The 22,310-nt window shown below is 42.0% G+C and overlaps 1 protein-coding gene and 2 non-coding genes across 3 annotated transcripts; 2 read left to right on the forward strand and 1 right to left on the reverse strand.

The window, feature by feature from the left end:
• Nucleotides 1-132: 132 nt before the first annotated feature.
• On the reverse strand, nucleotides 133-22,181 carry LOC116683406 (uncharacterized; the record flags this gene model as incomplete). The annotated part of the gene is made up of 9 exons (XM_032509876.1): nucleotides 133-275; nucleotides 386-557; nucleotides 660-883; nucleotides 1,429-1,540; nucleotides 1,774-1,867; nucleotides 2,012-2,148; nucleotides 2,706-2,854; nucleotides 21,399-21,524; nucleotides 22,004-22,181. Coding segments are annotated over 9 exons (1,335 nt in total), but the record flags the coding sequence as incomplete, so codon positions are not given.
• trnaa-ugc (transfer RNA alanine (anticodon UGC)) lies at nucleotides 5,934-6,005 on the forward strand. Its single transcript has one exon. It is a non-coding gene; the product is annotated as a tRNA-Ala (tRNA).
• On the forward strand, nucleotides 7,419-7,534 carry LOC116683407 (U5 spliceosomal RNA). The gene has a single exon (XR_004330552.1). It is a non-coding gene; the product is annotated as a U5 spliceosomal RNA (small nuclear RNA).
• Nucleotides 22,182-22,310: the final 129 nt, after the last annotated feature.

Raw genomic sequence — 22,310 nt, forward strand, 5'->3', positions numbered from 1 at the left:
ATGCCCTTGGACACTGGTCCCAGTCTGTGACCATAGAACCTTATTATTAGTCTATTGAAGTTAGTCACGGTTCGCAAAAAACAAAAATGTTTTCCTTTTCCAGATAAACATTTGACCATAATCCTAAAATGGTTAATTTAACCTCACCTTGATGAACTTTACAAGATGGTCACTGGCTTGTTTGGCTGAGAGCTTTCCTGGTCGCTTGCGGCCATGGGGAGACGGTGGCAAAAGGTGGACAAGAACCAAAATGGATGACATGTCATTGTCCCATCCTGACAATACAAGTAAAAAACAAAAATTAAAATATTGCATTTAAGTTATTGCATTTTCATTCAAAAACAATCTCCATTCCATTAGTGTAATCCTTTTATTCTATGCTTACCATTTTCCACTTCTGTTGTGGACTCAGCATTTTGAACCAGGTCTTGAAGTTCCCCTGTCTGTGTGAGGCCACGGCTTTGTTCAAGGACTTTCTGCTTGTAGACAGTGGGCCACTTCTCCAGGAACTTTGCAGAGGTGGCACCACCAAACATAAGATTAAAATCCTGCTCAATCTGCAGACAAGATGAAATAAGTCAAGACACAACAGTAAACTTTATGGTGTGGTACTATTATCATGACAGTTACAGGGCAAGGTAGTTAAAAGGTCCACCTACCATTCCTGCTATGTCTAGGAATCTTGGAAAAGCTGTGAATATTTCAGAGGCCTTAATTGGGTCATGAACCATCTTTTGACGATAGCTGAATGTCTGCTTCATCTTCTCCTTGACAATTGCTTCATCAGCTGTATGCTTCATCAGTGCAATGGCCTCACAGCACAGGCTTTCTGTGGTTAGCCAGTTTTCCTCTCTGTAGGGCTCTCTATCAGCTATTGGACCACCTGCAACAGTAGTGGAAAAGTTATGCAAGCAAACGTAACGTTACATTTACCCCAGCATTTCGGATGAAGTAAACTACTATTGCCACGTAGGGACGCACCAATCCAATATTAGGATTGGAACAATGAATAGATCCACTGACCGATCCAGTTGTGTTTGTTTTTCCCCCTCTGTTGCACGTGTGTTGCATGCTGGAAGGGTTGAGTGTACAAATAAATAAGAATTCAATACTTATTTTGTTTTAGTTAGGAAAGTCTGGTGACTTAAGTCTCTTCCACATGGTGGAAGGAAAGTATAAGGTGGAAGGTACACAGATTATTATTAATTCAACGGTATTGGTAATTGACAGATACAAAGCCCAGGCATCTGTACTGAAAAAAGTTGGATCGGGGATCCCTAGTGCCATGTCCACTAACCATATGACTTTATATCCATTTTCAAAAACATTCAATAATTGTACGCCCTAAAATTCAAAATGATAAAAAAGGATTTCAAGGACCCATGGGAACCCTGTAAAAGTCCAACTAGAATCAAAAAATATATATACCTGTCAGTGACTGACGTGGGGTCTTCTTTTGTCCCTCTGATGATTCCTTTTGAACAAATTTCAGTCTCCATGCCAGATACCCACTCCCATCTTCTGCATTGTAAAAATGCTCCTAAAGTAAAAGAGAGTTATTCCATTTTTGTCCACAAAAACTACAAATGACGTGAAGTTGCTACTCAACTGGGCACCATAGTTAAACTTAGAGATAATGGGCATACAGAAAAGTTAACAGATCTTGCGTTAAAAACATCACCTTTTAATTAAACAATTTATATTCTGGGCAAAAATTGAACATTTAAGAGTCAGAGACGTAGGGAGTGATAGATTTAGTTTCAAAGTACTTACATAGCCAAACTTGCTCCTAGGATCAGCCAGGTATGGAAACAAGGCAGTGATTCCCTTTGCATAATCCTCTTTAATATGTCTCGAAGGACTGGTCCTACACACACACACACACACACACACACACACACTTTATGCGATCAAAACTTAATTGTGTAATGGCACCTTCTGCAAAAAGACGAGTGTTGTAATGCCTTTTAAATCTATATATTTTTTGGTGTGTAGGCATATGACAACATACCCATGTTCACTTGTCATATGAGCAACCAATATCTTGACCATATCGCGTCTTCTGCTATCTGTTAGGCTTTTTGTCCGGGCATACTCATTCAAGATCCTCTCTCCTCCAGGTTTGTTTTTGAGAACGCCTTCGATCATCTTAGTGGGAATAAAAAAATAAAAATAAAAAAAAGATGTTGGGTGTTCTGGATTTAAAACAGTACTGAAATATCAAGTTTTGTATCACTCAGAATGGACTTGGGAACTCTGCAGAGCCTACCTGACCTAGACGAGCATCCTCAGCTCTCTTTCTTGTATCAGGACTTTGCTGCAATATAATGGTGTCATCCGAGTCCTTTGAATTGTCTCCACTCAAGTTTCCAAAGGAACTGCTTGCAGGGGAGCTCAACAAATCTAAAAACCATATTAACATTTAATTGGTGTGATTAACACTGTAACAAATTAACACCATAACAATTTAAATCGAAACATTACATTTGTAGGACTTAGTTAATGACAAAACTGAATGCAAATATTTCACATTAGATTACATTAAACCCATTAATGTTAAAGAAAGAATGAAACAGGTTAGCAAAGAAAACAAAAGAACTTCAAAATAGTAAACAATTAGCAGATTTATCTGCTTGTGTCCCCATTTTCAGGCTAGGCAGGACTGGGTGGATATATATGAGGCTCTAAGCCAATAAGCAACTCACCATCAAGATTTGGCTTCGGGGTAAACAAATCTCCAGCACACCAAGGTCTTGTTTCATTAGAAGAAACTCAAACACCTCCTCGTCAACTTCAGTCTGCGATTCATCATAGACCTTTAAGTCCAAGGTGGGAATGTCAAATTTTTTGGCAACTGTAAAGACAAAATAGCGTTGCACAAGCTTGTTAGTAAATCTGTTGTGCATTTGTAGAGAAAAAAAATAAAATAAAAAGACAGAAGTCATAGGTTCCCTTTATTTGAAGACCTATACTGACTAGGAAAGGCATGCAGGGAAAAGCATCTTTCAGTTGCAAAGAATAAACTGACCTAGGTTGTTCCAAAGATAAATTCAGAAAAAGTATTAGAAATTAGTAAAATTTTCACTCACCGCAATCCAAAAAGGATTTGAAGGTCAGTTGCCCCTCAAAACAAATGTACTTCTGATGATCTCTGTACTTTACTCATAGAGCCTGCATCCTTGATGAAAATAAAATGAACAATTAATAATACCATTGTATGCAAACATCAAACAAATATGTATGAAGTAATGTTATAACTCCACTGTAATGAACTATTATAAAAAAGGAACATTTCAAACAACAAAAATAGGACTGTTACAATTAGTTGAACATTAGCTACATTTGTAAACGCCAATTGCTTCCGTTATGCTAATTGCTTTCGTTATTCAGTTTTCAAAGCATAACGTGCTAGTCAAGCCCAGCTGAAGTTTGTTTAGCAGTCAACCCAGTGCAGTGCTCTGTTCAGAGTAAAACACACGTGTTGCATGACAAAACGTCACCTACAATTGTCTGCGTAGACTCTGTTACATGTGTTGAATCAACCTAACTTTTAAAAGAAACTATCCGATTCTGTTCAGAGTAAAACACACGTGTTGCAATACTAAACTTAAATAAAAACTGTCCCGCCTAACAGAAAACTCAAAACTCTGTTACTTGTGTAAAATCAACCAAATTGTCACTGTTCAGAGAAACACACGTGTTGCACTACCAAACAGAAAAACCGAGACTGTTACATTAAACTTCTAAAAATTGTCCAACTCTGTTCAGAGTAAAACACACGTGTTGCATGACCACACTTTACTGGGAAAAAAAAACTGGCCGATAATCTTTAAACCAAGATTCTACTTTGAGTAAAACTTTCACCTCCCATAACTATAAACTAAGGCTCTCTTTAAAGAGTAAAACGTGTTTTAACGTTACCTGTTGTCTGCTAGCTACTGCTCTGTAGAGAACGTAATACAGATGTTGCACTGATTCACTTGGCATTAATATTGCCCATAAACTGCCAAAAGTAGCTTTTGCTAGCTAGTGTAATGTTAAGCTAACGTTAGCATCTGACTAATGCCCAACAGTTCAGTAAGCTAGCTAGCCTAACGTTACACTGCAATGCTATTGTTGCTCAACAATGTTACCTTACATACATTAAGTTAAACAATTATAATAATAAACGTAAAGTTACCTGGCATTTCATGCCGAAATGAAATTGGGAAAAGGTCTTCTGTTCTGCAAGTTCCTCGGGTAAGTCCGCTCTTTTCAAGTGCGCGAAAGACTGTTAGGTATGGCAGAAGCAAACTTAAGGAACGTTAGTGGGTGTGGCCATGCTATATTACTCCAATAGAATTTATTCTGTATCTTTGCTGTCACTCAGGTTATAGTTACACTCCAAAATGATTCAATAGTATTCCTTAGAGGAAAATAATAGTTACTCTGGAAAAATACTCTCCGGTTTTTCCTGTGTACATTGTTTAAAGAAAAGAAAATTATTTATTACTAAACAATACTTATTATAAAGACTACTTTTATATGACCAAATATAGCACGATTACTAAATGTATGCAGTACTAAAATCAGATATATTGTTCAAAAGTCAATCTAAACGTTATAAATTATTTGTTTCAATTGTTTCCCAACCTTACTAATATCTTATTCCTCCAAAACTTGTTTAGTAGAACAATAAAGTTGGGACAGTGTAATTGGATTTTCTGGCATTAGGTGGGGATGGAACCTAAGATCTGGTGCTAGGTGGGGATCGAACCTGTGACCTTTGAATCTATGTTAAACTTCCCTTATTTCCCAGAAACATTCAAATTTCAGCAATTAAATTAAAATCTGACTTAATAGAAAATATAAAACTCTTACACTATGTGTGTAATTTAGCATCTTTCTCATCTTTTCTCTCATTTCTTCTTTTTTCCTCCTTTTTCCTCTTCCTTTTCCTCTTTTTACTTCTTCCCTCCCTCTTCCCCTTTTCCTCTTCTTCCCCCCCTTACAGCCTATTGTTCCCCAGCTTTGGCGCAGTAGGCAGTGCGTCAGTCTCATAATCTGAAGGTCGTGAGTTCAACCCTCACACAGGGTTGGTGTTTTAAAAACACAACTGATGCTGGAAATACAGCAACTTTCAGGTTGTTGAATACTGGCACAAGCGCATGAATGGAACTTGCGATTCTGTAGTTATTTCTGAGATTGAGACAAGGAAAGGCATTCTTTAAGAGGCAGAATCCTGGAGCAGAACCATGGCTTAGGGTGGGGCGGCGTCTGCCTCAACTGGTTGGGGGTGAGAGAAAGAGACAAAGAGAGAAGAGACATGGAGAATTGTAGCAGAGGGTGTCGAGCAGGGACATGGAGGCAGCAGGTGACTCCAACCACCGATCTAAAGTCCTTAACAGTAGGAGTAGGGCAGGTCACCACTACATCGTAGTGATTTGTGATTATGCAACACGTTACCAAGAGGCTTTCTCCCTCAGAAACACCAAGGCTAAGACAAGTGGCCAATAGTTTACTTCAACATTTTTCCCGGGTAGGGGTCCCCATAGAAATCTTAACCGATCAGAAAACTAACTCAACATTGAAGGAGGTAGACTTCCTGTTAGGGATCCGGGGCATTAAAACAACACCCTACATAGCTTGTGGCTTCATAAACAATATTGTGTTATCTCATAGCTACTGGAAGCCACCCGTCTCCACCAATGCATTTCTCAATGCCCAGATGTGTTACAAGATTTGCAGTGTTGTGTTGTCCAGCAGAAGGGCAACAGATGTGTTACTTTTCGACTAGATTTACACCATAGCAGTGCAAGCATTTTGCCAAGGCTCACTTTCCAGCCACCGCCATGTTTTGAAACCATACACAACATAAATATTACATATTTCACCCAGGTGTCTTCTCTTATTCAATGATCTCACAAAAAGTTAAAAAAAGCCCAAAACATTGAGGGGATGTAGCTCAGTGGTAGAGCGCATGCTTTGCATGTATGAGGCCCTGGGTTCAATCCCCGGCATCTCCAACAAGTCTCCAGTCTGTCAAAGAGCTGCAAATTCTTATTCGAAAGAGAAAGAGAAAAGTATCATGGTAATTAATGCAAAAATCAGTCTCAATGACCAAAATTTGCAGTGAGCAGTGCATTGTCCATGGTATAGTGGTGAGTATAGCTACCTTCCAAGTAGTTGACCTGGGTTTGATTCCCAGCCATCGCAGTAGTTTTCATTGTGTGGTTACTTGCTTTATTTGTCATGAAGTAACCAGAAAGGTTACTTGCCCCTCTGATTTGATAAAATATTAGATCTCTTTTATGGTACAAATAAGGGACTTTATCAATCAATCAAGCTGCCTCCACAAGGATCCACAGACACAGGGAGCGCACTACGGTTTGCACTTTGCCCGTGTCTGGTAACTACTACTAACCAATTGAAAAGTTTATCAACAGAGCAGAAAGCAGCAGAAAGGCAACAGGTGTGTTACTTTTCAACTATGATTTATACCGTAGCAGTGCAAGTATTTTGCCCAGGTTTGATTTCCAGCCACAGCCATTGCATTTACAGGTTTTGAAGCCATATACAACATTAACATTACATGTTTTACCCAGGTTTCTTCTTTTAATCCGTAATATTTCAATTTCTTCGTGGTGAGTCATCCCAAAAGGATTAATAAAGATAAGTCTTAGTCTATCTTGGAAAAAAGTAAAAAAAATCTGAAAATCTTCAGGGGATGTTGTTCAGTGGTAGAGCGCATTTGACACAAACTAAGCGGTGTCCCTTGTATACCTCAGACTATCAGATAGCACTACAAGCACTTTAAACGTAGTTTATTTATTGTATTACGCTCCAGTTTTTATGGGTGTTACAGCAGGTATGAGCACTGTAGTTTGCATATTTGTGGAATTGACAAGTTTATTTTTCAGCAGATGGAGACATTTCACTTCAGACAGATGCAGCAACAGATGCTTCGTTAAACATTAACACACAGGAAATAGAAGTAATGCTGATACAATTAGCAGAGGATGGTTTTGATTCATCGACCTCTGGATTATGGGCCCAGCACGCTTCCGCTGCGTCACTCTGCTCTACAGTTAATACTCAGGGGCAGGAAGATGTGTGACTCACATTTTGAGGCAAGGTTTGGGAACCCGCAGCAACCAAGGTACCAACAGCTCACGGGTTGTAAAGTTAAACATTTGGTAGATCTTGCAACTATCTCTTATGTGAGCTTCCTGATTACTCACACCTTGATTATTCACATGTGACACTTGTGATTGGCTGGTGTTTTAAAAAAGGGCATTGTGAGTACAGGTATAAACATCAGTAAGGAGTCTAACATGTTTCCTCTTATCATTTTAGTTTGGACACCCAGTGAGGCTTACCACGATGGTTTGGACTGGGTCCACTAGGGTTTTCGGCTGCTCTCGATCAGACGGCTGTACTCACTCTGGTTTCTCCTCATAATGCACAAGACTTTTGCCATTTAATAAAGACTTCCTTGGAGGGGAACACTGATGAGTTGAAACTATTTTTGGGGGGCTTTGCTGTTTGGCCGAGCCTTTTGTACTTCTTTGAACTATCCTTAACTAGACTCAGAGTCTTAACAGCAGCTAAATAACAGAAGCAAGACGATTTTCATGGGCCGTGGACAGCGACTGAGACGGCAGGACTCCCCCTGACTGTGACCAGGACCGATCAAAAAATTTCATTGGGAAGGGTGTGGGAAACAAATTGGCCAGACACAGTAGGGAAAGTTAGTCAGAGAGTAGGATACTGGAGACTTAGAGGACTAACACTAGAAGTTATGGTTTTAATCATCAAGGCAGTGATTTTACCTTTGCTTTTACTCATCAGCTCTGTTTTTATCCCACCCAGAAAATGATTTTAGACCTGGAACAAGCCATCTTTTATTTCGTGTAAAGGTTCAAGTGGGAACAAGTGCAAAGAAGAGTGATTAAGAAGGCAAAGGAGAAAGGAGGGAAAGGAGTGCCGGACCTGTTATTGTTTTTAGGGAGCAGATTTACAGCTATACACATAACAGCAGCCACGGCCCCATCCAGAAATCCTAAGACTGCAGCTATGGCACGGTTCTGGATGGGATCATACCTCAGAAGATTAAAGACCTTACCCTCTGATGTTAAAGTAACTGGGTCTTTAATCCTTCACCTTGAGCAAGATGATGAATGAATTAATATCAGATTATGATATTGATTTATTTTGTTTTACTGAAACCTGGCTGGGTGATGGAGAATATGTTAGTCTAATGAATCCACCCCTCCTAGTAATATTAATACCCCATTCCTCGAGGCACAGGCCCAACTGATGACTTCTCCTTCTCCTGTTACATGCTGCACCCCAAGTCCATACTGACTCAATTAAATTCAATTTAATTTATAGTATCAATATAGTATCAAGAGTTATCTCGAGACCCTTCACAGTTGGAGTAGGTCTATACCACACTCTGTAATTTACAAGGGCCCAACAGTTCTAGTAGTTCCCTCCAGAGCTAGCCAAAAAAAAATCCCTTTAAAAAAAGAAAATTCCCAGTTGAAGTTTATTTATTTTATGCATCCTTAACTTATGTATAATCCTAATATTAATATATAGGCTTATATTGCAATCTCGTAGCCCTACATGTAGGTGTACCCATATTTAAATGAACACACGGTGGAAAGGTTTATGCAGTGTTTTTTCATTTTACTTGTGGGGGAAAGAGAAACTCTGGAAAGAGGGATCCTTCGAGCCAGATTTGAACTAGCGACCTAAGGATTTCAGCTTTATACCTCTACAGTCCTCGCTCTACCAACTGAGCATCGAAGGGACCTAATACAATGTACGCACTTTCCATTTTTATTTATATGATAACACAGGACCCCCTGGAGGGTATTTCTTTAGATTTTGCAAAACATTCACATAAACTCGCAGATCAACTGGCAGAATCCACCCAAAAAAAGGGATTTTACACCTGGAACGAGCCATTTTAATTTCCGGTGGAGGTCCAAGTGGGACCGAGTGCCAAGAAGAGGGACAAAGAAGCCAAAGGAGAAAGGAGGGCAAGGGAGAGCAGAATTACAGCTATACCCATCACAGCAGCCACGGCCCCATCCAGAAATCCTAAGACTGCAGTTATGGCACGGTTCTGGATGGGATCATACCTCAGAAGATTGAAGATCTTGTAGCGGCCCCTCGGATTTATGGACTCAGACGCAGAGAGAGTTTCAACGGGTGTCACTTTAATTCTTCTTCTTAGGAGCACCCGGCACCATTGGATCATGAACACGTGAAAACTACAGAAAACACAAGTACAAAAGTTTCATGTTGATTCACAAACAATTAAAATATTAATCATATCACATATTAATCTTACCTATTCCGCTCTCCGAGGGCGCTATTCAACGAGTTTCCCTCCATTAACTTGCATGCTCTCTAGCTTGAACATTCTCACAGTTGGAGCTCTTAGAAATACCATGTGCGAACAACAAGAATAATAAAGTAAATCACAATGCGAACCTTTTCTTTACAAAATTCAAAACGGATGAATGATTAAATAACTTACAAGTTTTTCCACTCTGACAATGCGTGAGCAAACACATTGTGAAGAGAGTATGACCGGAAGTGAGCGTCAAACAAAATACAAGAAGAGAAAATGGCGCTTTTCAAATAAAAGCAGAACCGACCACAAATAACACTAGAACTGCAATGTATTGTTAACATAAATAATATAATACTGTGTAGGAGAATAGAATTGCAATTTTATCAGAGACATTTACAGATCTTACCCTTTGATCTTAAAGTACCTGGTAGGGATGAGCGAGTACAGCATTGTCCTGTTGTCTGTATTTGTACTCGGACTGGGGCCTAACCCGGAAGTGGAACAGGGTTTAAACCCGGAAGTGGGTGGGTTGTCTGGAAATCGGCGGGGCTTTAACCAGTATGTTATTTTAAGCATGCAATAGATACGGGTTGAACAGAAATTGTGTATTTATTGCTGATTAGAAAAGTATTTCCATCAACACAAGGAATCTTTTGTGTGTTAGGGGAGGGGTACTGTGACTAGCCTATCACAGAATAGTGTAGGGGAGGGGTGCTGTGACTGCCTATCATAGAATAGTGTAGGGGAGGGGTGCTGTGACTAGCCTATCACAGAACGCAGACACAGTCAGCTACACGTCAGCAGATTTTTTAACAATCCGAGCACAGATATGGACTCTAGTACTCGTATATTCTTGTATTTGGCCAAAAGTGCTTTATCCGTACGGATACTCGTTTCTGCCGAGTATCCGGCTCATCCTAGTGTCTAACAAACTCTGTGCACTTTACCATGTCCTGCTTTACTCAGCAGTTGAAAAGGATTTGTGCAAATTTGTATACCACAGTGTGTGGGATGTCCGTGACCTCCTTGCATTTATGTAATTAATGCAAAAATCGTCTCAATGCCCAGATGGGTTGCAAGATTTGCAGTGAATATCACATTGTCCTAGTGATGGTGGTGTAGTAGTGAGCATAGCTACTTCCAAGCAGTTGGTATCACCACTTTTGGGTTTTTGTGGTCGAGTGTTTAAGGCACTGGACTAGAAATCCATTGGGGTCTCCCACCACGAAGGTCCAAATCTGCCGACAATGAAAGGCAACCTTAGCGTTGGTAGCAAACCAATGGCACATCACATCATAAAAAATCTCACTTGCCCTGCCTTCGTGAACAATATTGTATTATCCCATAGGTACTGAAAGCCTGATTTAGGGTCTTAGCCATGCTGAACACACCCTGAGCCAAGGCCCGCTTTCCTCTCATGAGTCACCCCAGAAGTCGCTGGGGATCAACAGAACCACATTATCTGCAAAGACAATAAAAGGAATTCTAAGGTGCCCAGACTTGACACACTGCTGCGCCTTGAGACGTGTTGTTCATGTCCAGGAGATGTGCTCTTTCCATCGCTTGACAATATTCCCTTTTAGGATCAAGAGTTCTTCTCCCCGCTGAACACAGGCTGAGCCAAGGGCCACTTTCCCCTCATGAGTAGTCCAACGCGTTCTCCGGACTACCTTGAGTCCTTTTGTATATGTGACAGGCGGAGATACGGTCCATTATACTAACGAGGGAATGCCAAGTTTAAATTTGGCACATCATTCGATAGGTGGCGCTAGTCCAGCATTTAGGCCACATCCACTTTTGTACTTATGTAGTAAAACCTTAAAGTAAATGGTTGTTTTTTTTTCAATTCTTCTGGTCACACTTGGCACTATTCCACAACTTTTTGTCTGTAGTTCTCTATTTTGTCAGGGCTTAACTCTGTCTACCGCAACTCTTTTTTTTGTTTCTTGTTACCTCCCGGCAAGAAATATTATTCTTTGGGGTCGTCTGTCCATCTCTACATCAGAATCAGAAATACTTATGATCCCCTAAAGGAAACTTTGGAAAAAACAGATCCTTCGAGCCGGATTTGAACCAGTAACTAAGGATTTCAGCTTATGCGTCTACAGTCCTCCGCTCTACCAACTGAGCTCGAAGGAGTTAGCACATATTTATGCACACTCCCATTCTTGTGAATGAGGAAACACAGGACCCCCGGAGGGAATTCTGAATCATCAGGGGCTGTAGCTCAGTGATAGAGCACTTTGAGTCTCAATGCCCAGATGTAGTACAAGATTTGAAGTGAACATCACATTGTCCGCGATGGTGGTATGTGGTTGAGCATAGCTGCCTTCCAAGCAGTTGACCTGGGTTGATTCCCAGCCATCGCAGTAACTGTTTTTTGGTTGTGGTACTTTCTTTTTTACAAGAAGTCAGCAGAAAGGTTACTGCCCAACCTGGTTTGATAAAATCTCTTTGAGCTGCATGATTATGGCCAAAAATGATAACGACAATTACTTTGATCAATATGGAGATCACGATAATTATCACAATTATTGTTGATTTTCTACTCCAAAGTGCTGGAAAGGAAGGTTTCACCAATCGTTCACCTCAGGTTACAAGGAACAATCTCAGCAAGGTGATTGATGGATGATTCTAGTTACTTCACCAAGTTCAGGCCAAATGACACAGCTGTAGAGACCACATTGGTTACCTTCCAGAATGTAACATTTGCAAAATGGCAGTGGTGGGATTTGAAACCCACGCCTCCAGGCCTTAGACCACTCGGCCACACTACCTGCAAGTACCAACTCTCCACATCGTGACAGACCAGGGCCGTATAATAACGGTATGCTTGTTATGTTATGGAAAAAAAAAACCTTTGCAAGTAAAAAGCCATAACTTTATTAAAAAATGCTAATACTTTATTAAAAAAAAATTATCACACTTTTTCATTTTTCTCTGGCATTGTTGATTATTAGAATATTGTAACCAGCATTAAGTGAGTAGGTTTAGGTCTGTGTGAATATGGGCTGAGCATTTACCTGGGCTAAATTGTGAACATCTTCTTTTGCATATTCACTGTAAAGAGCATTACTCCTCCAACTGCCAACTATTGTTCCAGAGACAATAGGATATACAGGTTTAGATTGCAACGTAACTGTCCAAGACCAAAGACTACACGAAATACCTCAAGTGATCAAAACAGTTGCCAAATTCGCAGCACAGATATAAAACCACTCTTTAAATATGTTCATGTACCATTCAAAAACAAAGTACAATCAAAACACATACTACTTAGATACTGCAGCCATCTGATCACAGGCACGGGGGATCTGCTTGTGCTTTCTTACCAGCAAGTTTCTGGAGGTCCAAAAGCATCTTTGATGGCAATAAAGGTTAGCCACTGTGTGAGCCACAAAGTGTATGCTGTAAATGCTCCCTAAAAACAATAACAGGTCTGGCACTTTTTCCCTCTTTGGCTTCTTGGTTAGCTATAAACCACCCTGGGTGGACTTGAACCACCATCCTTTCGGTTAACAGCCGACTGCGCTGACCTATTGCGCCACAGAAACTGCGCTTGTCTGACATTATGAGCGGGAGCTCGTCTTAAGCCATAAGCATTTGCTTTATGGCTTTTTGAGGTCGTGTGCTGCACATGTATGCTTATCAGGCTATTTTCCTGTTGCTCAGAAATTGGGGAAGCTGACTCATGCGGAAATGTAGAAGCTGGACGTGCATTGTACTGTCTTACATGTCAATTGGATTCTGACTTTGAATTTAAATATTGGCATCCAAGAAAATTCCAGAACTGATGATGTATCAGTCATTTTGCTGGTGGTTTCTTGGTCACAGCAACAAGCTTGATCATTGACATACAGTTGCTCGCCCCGTATCACAAAACTGTTGGGTGGGGCCTTATGTATTGCTTGTATTACATCAAGTGACCTGCATACCAATGACCGTCAGAGATGGCAAAAGTACTCACTGGCCATACTCAAGTAGAAGTACAGATAATTGTGTTAACAAATACTCTGGTTAAAGTAGAAGTACTGATTTAACTTCTTTACTCAAGTAAAAGTAACAAAGTACAGGCTTAGCAATTTACTAAAAAGAGTAAGAAGACTCGCCCCAATGGTGCTATGAAAAACCTCCTTCACCATTCTGGCTGGGACAATGTCTAAGGGACAGTTGGTAGGTTTCATGTGTTGTACAACCTCAACACAGGCTTAAATTCCTCAAACACAGCTGAGTGTGTAGGAGAAGCAGATAAAAAGACCTTAAAATTAGCACTGGTAATTTCCCAATAGATGCTACTTTGTCAATAAAATAAACGAGAATTTCTCACACGTTCTAATTGACACATCTGTCGGAGCAGGGGTGCATGAATTTATGACAGAGTTAATAGTATTACATAACAATCTAGGTTTGTGGCGATTGCTAGCTATGACAGAAGAGAGATGCTGCATCTTCACCACTTCACAGCATTCTGGTATGTGATAGACTGTCCCTTAATACACCCAGTGACACATGTAGATTGTCTTTCCATCTTTGTTCAGCTTGTCTGCAGTGTTGTTTAAGGGCCCTTGTGGTGTCATTTAGCCAGGGGTCCGCCTTAGGTTTAACAGCTTTAATCTGAAAGGGGCAATGGAGTCTAGGATTTCAGTGCATGTGGAATGGAACACAGAGGAATGTGATCTGGGGAAGAGGGAGAGACCAGACCATTCTTGGCATAAAACTGTGATCTCACAAACGCAGATGTAAACTCTCCAGCTGAAGAGGAGGTGATGCAGAGGTGCCTAGAAGCTGAGGAGACAGGCTTAATTGCGGGTGGTGTCTATGTCTGTGGATCTTCATGGAGGCAGCTTGATTGATTGTTATGCTCCCTTATTTGTGCGATATAACCGAGATCTAATTTTTTATCAAACCCGGGTTGCGAGAGTAACCTTTCTGGTTACTTTATGCAAAATAAAGCAAGTAACGTCACTCAAAGAAAGTTACTGGCTGGGAATCAAAGCATATCAACTGCTTGGAAGGCAGCTATGCTCACCACCACTATACCACCATCGCTCACTGTATCTGTACTCCGATTGCCCTGTTTAAAAACACCAGCCAATCACAAGTGTTACATGTGAATAATCAATGGTGCGTAATCAGGAAGCTCACATTAAAATAGCTGCAAGGTCTACTAAAGACTATTAGTCTCTAATAATTATCAGCTCACCACTATACCACCATCACCTGATAAAGCAATGTTCACTGAAAATCTTGTAATACATCTGGGCATTGCGACCAAATGGGGTCTATCACTGAGCTCCAGCCCCTGAAGATTTTCAGATTCTTTTGATTTTTTGGCGAGCTCACTGAATAAGAGAAGAACCTGGGTGGAATATGTAATGATAATGTTGTATATGGCTTCAAAACCTGTAGTGGCTGGAAATCAAACCATGGCAAAATGCTTGCACTGCTATGGTATAAATCAAAGTTAAAAAGTAACATCACTAAAAGACAGCTACTGCGATTGCTGAGAAGCCAACACCGGTCAACTGCTTGGAAGGTAGCTACGCTCACCACTATCACTGGGCAATGTACTGCTCCCTGCAATCTTGCAACACATCTGGACATAGAGATTGATTTTTGCATTAATCACATGAACACAAGGAGATTGCCCTTTAATACTTTTCTCTTTCAGAATAAGAGCTTCTGCAGCTCTTTTATAGACTGGGACAATAACACTTTGGAGATGGTATATGTATCGTATCGCTACGTGACGGCTGACATGCGCCCCGTCACGCGCCCGTCACAGTTACCTACAATTTGTTAATAATGAGTATTTCACATTGAACTTACTATTGGGTGGTCATTAAAAACAGGCATTGCAAGTCAGAAACGTCTTTAGGTACTTCACTAAGCTATGTCACAAGGGACAACCTCATCCGAACGCCAAGTCATCACATTGGTTACCTTACAGCAATGTAACATTTGCAAATGGCAGTGGTGGGATTTGAACCCTGCTCTATGGTCTTCAGCTGGAGGATAAATCCCAGAGTTGGCACACAATTCAGGTTATCAAAGCACACACATCCGTGCGTGGACTTGAACCACCATCCTTTAAGCTAATAGCCGACTGCGCTGACTTATTGCGCCACAGAGACTACGCCTGTCTGATTGTTAATGAGCGGGAGTTTCGATCTTTAAGCCACAAGCATTTGCTTTATGGCCTTTTTGGGTTGAGCTGCACATGTATGCTTATCAGGCTATTTTCCTGTTTATATTTCCTAGAAAATTGGGGAAGCTGACTCATGCGGAAATGTAGAAGCTGGACGTGCATTGTATTGTTCTTACATCTCAATTGGATTCTGACTTTTGAATTCAAATATTTGGCATCCAAGAAAATTTTTAAACTGATGATGCTCAGTCATTTTGCTGGTGGTTCTGGTCACAGCAACAAGCTTGATCATTGACATACAGTTGCCGCCACATATCACAAAACTGTTGGATGGGGCCGTATTGCTTGTATTACATAAAGCTTTCCAATAACATTAACAAGCATAACGTTGATTACGGTGCCTGTGTTTGTCATGATGTGGAAATTTGATAATTGCAGGTAGTGTGGCCGAGTGGTCTAAGCGCTGGATTAAGGCTCCAGTCTCTCTGGAGGTGTGGGTTCAAAATCCCACCACTGCCATTTGCATATATTACATAGCTGGAAGCCAACCAATGCGATGTCTTACGGCCTGTGGCATTTGGCCTGAACTTGGTGAAGTAACTAGAATCATCCATCAATAACTTTGCTGAGATGAGAAAATCAACAAATATTGTGGTAATTAATCGTGATCTCCATATTGATCAAAGTAATTGTCATTATCATTTTGGCCATAATCATGCTGCTCAAAGAGATTTTATCAAACCAGGTTGGGCAAGTGACCTTTCTGCTGACTTCTTGTAAAAAAAAGATGTACCACAACCAAAAACAGTTACTGCGATGGCTGGGATCGAACCCAGGTCAACTGCTTGGAAGGCAGCTATGCTCACCACTATACCACCATCGCTGGATAACGTGAAGTTCACTTCAAATCTTGTAATACATTTGGGCATTGAGACATGTTCAAATCTGGCTCGAAGGAGCAGTCTTTCCAGAGTTTTTTTATTGTATTAGAAGCGGGCTGGATGCTAGTAAGCTTATGCTAGCTTTCATGCTACATAACTAAGGCAGAGTCATCTGGGGATAGACTTTAATGCTTTACAAACACCAAAGCAAGTAAGCACTGTGACTAACATTACTCTCTGAAGTGATTTTGGAGAGGGACATTAGGTTAGAATATGCTGGTTGACTAGCATGACACCATTGTATTATATAATAATCAATCCAGGCTACGTGAATGACAGTGGACTGCATGTTGCTTCCTCTAAATTTAAGGTTGTGGTTGACTAGCGGGGTCAGCTCGATAGTTTTGACAAATTGATCACCTGCACGTCATGCACACTAGAAACAAACCGTGTATCCAAAAACAGTTCAGTCAGTGGAAATGACGTTCAGACACAGCCATCTATAGTAGATTAGTGTTACGTTTCCAGTGTCGCGGCTCCGAACCAAAACGTTAGTTGGGACAGACGGAACGCTTGTTTCTTTAGGATAACTATATTAGCTTTAGACCGGCTGGTAGCAGCTTTGTGCTTGGTTCTTCAGGCTGACTATATTAGCTTTAGCCTGGCTGGTAGCAGCTTGATGCTTGTTTCTTGAAGCTAACTATATTAGCTTTAGACCCGGCTGGTAGCAGCTTTCTGCTGGTTTCTTTAAGCTAACTATATTAGCTTCAGCCTGGCTAGTAGCAGCTTTCCGCTTGTTTTTGGGGCAAACTATATTAGCTTTAGCCTGGCTGGTAACAGCTTTCTGCTTGTTTCTTTGGCTAACTGTATTAATTTTAGCCTGTTTGGTAGCAACTTTCTGCTTTTTTCTCTGGGCTAACTGTATTAGCTTGAGCCGGCTGGTAGCAACTTTCTGCTTGTTTTCTTTGGGCTAACTATATTAGCTTTAGCCTGGCTGGTAGCAGCTTTCTGCTGGTTTCTTTAAGCTAACTATATTAGCTTTAGCTTGGATGATAGCAGCTTTCTGCGGTGGGAAATGTCCGGGAGACGTTGTGATTATGTTGCCTTAATGGGGGATTTAGTTTGTATTTGTAGAGAACATAAAACACTGACTACTGTAGCGTCCCTGACTACCCATGAAAACTATGACATCACTGTATCAGCGGCAGCTGCTGCCTCCGGTACTTTTCTACACACGAGAGCCTCACTTCCCATAACAATAAACGTCACATCCACACGTTGCCCACATGGCTACCTGTCTTAAAGGGGAATGGTCGGATGGTAATAATCATGTAAAGGAGAAACGTGAAAGGTTACTTTTCTATCAAGCAGCAAAAAAGTATTAACGTCAACATCGTAACGTCCTGCAATGTGACTTTCGCGCATGCGCACAACGCGATGTCAATGCTAAAACACAATATTGTTCAGCCCTAACTGAAGGTATACTTCAGTAAGCTAGTTTGCCACTTTTATCTTGGGTAATGCCACATGTAAGTATATCTTAGTTTATTTAGACCCAACATAGGTTATACTACGTACACTGTATAACATACATTACGTGTTTCTTTATTTCATCTTACATTTTTGCTAGCCTGTGTGTAGTTATATTGTTTTTTACAATTATCTTGTTTAATATCTGTGACTCATTGTTATCTAAGTAACTGGTCATTGTGTTTTCTCCCAGTTTCACCCTTTGTTACTCAAATAAACATGTTACAATGATCCCAGTCGCCAGTGCTTGATGGTGGAAGGTGTTTAGCTGCTGGTCAGATTGCACAGCGTTACGTACGTGAAGGACAAGACATATTTCATGGTAAGTATTTCCAGGTAATCTCTGCACCTCTAATCTCTGCACCTCTGTTATTCTAAATTACCATGTATAAAATTGAAACAGGCAGTTTTGCATTTTCCACCACTGATTCATGGTTTTTATTTCAGAAACTACCGGAAGCATTTCCAAGTAATCACTACACCTCTGTTTTTGTATTATTACCATGTAATTAAATCGAAACAGGCAGTTTTGCATTTTGCACCACTGCGTTCTAAATCTCTAACCATGTGCCATTTCTTGCCTAAAACAATATAACAACATTATGTAAATTAAATTGATAGATGTAACTCCCTGATGGTCTAATGGCTAGGATTGGCGCCCTCACCGCCGCGGCCGGGGTTCAATTCCCGGCAGTAGAGAATGGTCAGACTTGACAGATACAGATTTAAAAGGAGCAAGTTTTTGGTTGATTTGTCAAATTCTTCCTCATTAGTTTAACGTTACAAAGAGTACCATTTCCTTTAAATCAGACCCCGACAGAGGATGTATCCTTTTTGTCATCATTGATGGGTCATAAACACTTCATCTGCCTCCATCTCAATAACAATTCTTTTCATTTTTTCAAGCAGTAACTAAACCCCTAACCAACATTTTTAACTGAAAACCAATGTATGTGAGTGTCAAGTAATGTTATTGTTGGATTCAGGTCCAAATTTTGACCATTTTAGCGCAATGCAAGGTGCATAACAGATTTTTTCTACATACCTGGAGCGATGCAAAGCAGGGGTGGCCAACTAGTCAAGGAACAGCAAGAGACTTGGTATTTAAGAATACAAACCTGACTATGTGACAGATGTGTAATCTGTCATGGCCTGCCTTCTGAAGCTCTAGCCAGGCGCCATTCCTCGCCTAAAACAATATGAGTCATTCCAGTAAGTAAGAAAAAAAAACTCACATTTACAAAGACAAATTTAAAAGAAGTGACTCCCTGATGGTTCTAGTGGCTAGGATTCGGCGCTCTCACCGCCGCGGCCCGGGTTCGATTCCCGGTCAGGGAATGGTCAGGACGTGAGAGACTCAGGTGTGATGTTTGAAAGAATAAGTTCCTGGACTTAATTTTTATTTGTCAAATTCTTCCTCATTAGTTTAAATGAATGACAACATCAGTTATATAACTTACAGTTCTCAAAGACGCACACAATGTACTGTAACACACTGGTTATCCTTAGACAGCTAGTCTCTTTTCTTTTCTCTCACTTTTTGTCTCTGTCTGGCCTTATGTATTTACTTGTATTACATCAAGTGACCTGCATACCAATGACCGTAAAGATTAATATGACTAATATGAATATCGGGAAAACTGACTCAAGCTGCATTTCCTTTTTACAAATATAATGTTAACCTGCAGTCTGGATGTTAAGTTGCCAGTTCTGGAACAATAGGTTGAAGTTGTAGAATTTTAAGAGTTGCGGTCCTAAACTGTTAATTACAGTTCTAAAATGGTACATTGTAGTTCTAGAATGTTAAGCTGCAGTTCTAGAACAATAGGTTGAAGTTTTAGAATTTGAACATGCATTGTCACCAGACTTTAGTTTGATCTGAGGAACAAGAGGTCAGCACAGGCCATGATCGTAGAATGCAGCACATTTTTAGACTGGTAAATTACAGGGATTTTTACACTGGGATGGACCTGCTAATCTTGCGATTGACAGACGATCTGCCCCAATACAGTGCAGAACTCAGGCATTCCCACTTTCTAAAACAACACCGCCCAAAGTGGGGCTCGACCCACGACCATGAGATTAGAGTCTCATGCTCTACCGACTGAGCTAGCAGCACTTCTTAACCCTTTTATTGTCCTTCGGGACCCGTGCAGTTTTACCCATAGTGTTGTCCTTCAAGTCCCGGGACCCATGACGTTGTACTTTGGGTCCAGGGAGCCGTAGCATTGTCCTTTGGGTCCCGAGGACCCTTGACGTGGTCTTTGGGTTCCCGGGACCCATGACATTGTCGTTTGGGTCTGGGGACCCTTGACGTTCCTTTCGGGTCCCAGGGACCCTTGACATATCCCTTCGGGTCCACAGGACCCGTGGCATTGGCCTTGCGGGTCCCAAGGACCTGTGGCATTGTCCTTCGGGTCCCGGGGACCTATACGTTGTTCTTCGGGTCCATAGGACCCTTGACATGTCCCTCGGGTCCATAGGACCCTTTACATTGTCCTTCGGGCCATAGGACCCTTGACGTTGTCCTTTGGGTCCCGGGGACCTTGACGTTGTCCTTCGGGTCATAGGACCCGTGGCATTGGCCTTGCGGATCCAAGGACCCTGGCATTGTCCTTCGGGTCCAGGGGACCCATGACGTTGTCCTTGGGTTCCAGGGACCCTGACATTGGCCTTATGGGTCCTTGGGACCCGTGGCATTGTCCTTCGGGTCCCGGGCACCCTTGACGTTGTCCCTTGGGTTCCAGGGACCCGTGGAATTGTCCTTCAGGTCACAGGGACCCTTACGTGTCCTATCCGGGTCCGGGGACCCATTACGTTGTCCTTCGGGTCCAAGGACCTGTTGCATTTCCTTTGGGTCCCTGGGACCCTTGACGTTGTCCTTCGGGTTCATAGGACCTGTGGCATTGTCCTTCGGGTCCCTGGGACCCGTGGCATGTCCTTCGGTCCCGAGGACCCTTGACGTTGTCCTTCGGGTTCCAGGACCCGTGGCATTGGCCTTATGGGTCCTTGGGACCCGTGGCATTGTCCTTCGGGTCCGGGGACCTTGACGTTGTCTTTGGGTCCTAGGGACCAGTGGCATGGTTATCGGGTCACATGGACCCGTGGCGTTGTCCTTTTGGGTCACGGGGACACGTGGCGTTGTCCTTCGGGCCTAGGACCGCAACATTGTCCTTCGGGTCCCAGGGACTCGTGGAATTGTCCTTCAGGTCACAGGGACCCTTGGCATTGGTGTACAACAATCGGACGTATTAGTTTGCTACCCTCCCATCGTCCTGCTTTGAGTCCCTGGGATTCTGGCCAGTGGCTTGTAGTTGTAGTAAAACAGGAAAGGCAAAGGCGAGTGGAAAGGGAGGTTAAAAAATAAAACTAAAGGCTTGACCATCAGTCTACTAATTATTTTCATTTACACAACACACACACAATATACACTTTAGACACATTTGTCTTCTTGTTCTCGTCATTCCTTTTCACGTCATCTTGTTTGGACCTGTGCACTTGTTGCACTGGCTCGGCACAGCCGGGGGAGCAGCGGCAGCAAGGCCCGTCGTTTGACTCTGGAGTTGAAGCTGCATCGGATTCTCGTGAGCGGCGTTGCCGCTAGCAATTGTCTCCGCTGAAGCAAGGTACAAAAAGAGAGAAAAACCCACAAGAGGCCTGCGAGAACCACGACGACAACAACCACCACCACCGTGACTGTGATGGCGGTGGTGTGGCGTACAAGAGGACCACCAACACATACACGACCACAGCGGCGAAAAAAAGACTATGCTGCTACGACGAAACGACAAAGATGATGACCAAGGCCAAGTGGACGTTGAAGTTCAAGACGAAAAGGAGAACAAGTGAATGAAGAAGAAGAAGTAGAGGAAGAAGAAGACGAAGACAAAAAAGTACAAGTAGGAGAAGACGACGAAGAAGAAGAGGAAAAAGAAGAAGTAGAGAAGAAGAAGAAGAAGATGGTAGTGAAGACGAGGGGCAAGAGGAGGATGAGGAAACATTTGTGTCAAAAGATGGCAAAGTCAAATGGTCCCCAAAAACGTGTCATACCAGTGTCCCTAGACCTCATTGCCACGCTACCGAAAAAAGACAAACCGACCAAGAAGAGGACACAACAGACGCTGCTGTTGTGGCTGCCACAAATCTCGAGGGTCAAAGGAGATTGCGCCACACCGGAAAGTGGAAAGAGATGGACGTCACGGACCTGCGAGCCTACCTCGGGCTGCTGCTTCCTCGCGGGCGTGTACCGGTCCCGCAACGGGCCTTGGAGAGCCTGTGGCACGAGGAGAGCGGCAGGGCCATTTTCCGTGCCACGATGCCAATCAAGCAGTTCCACGCGTACTCTAGACTGTTGCGATTTGACGACCGTGTGTCAAGAGCTGCCCAATGAGCCTCGGACAAA

Source organism: Etheostoma spectabile, unplaced genomic scaffold, assembly GCF_008692095.1.
Source record: "Etheostoma spectabile isolate EspeVRDwgs_2016 unplaced genomic scaffold, UIUC_Espe_1.0 scaffold00018988, whole genome shotgun sequence".
Taxonomy (NCBI): Eukaryota; Metazoa; Chordata; class Actinopteri; order Perciformes; family Percidae; genus Etheostoma; species Etheostoma spectabile.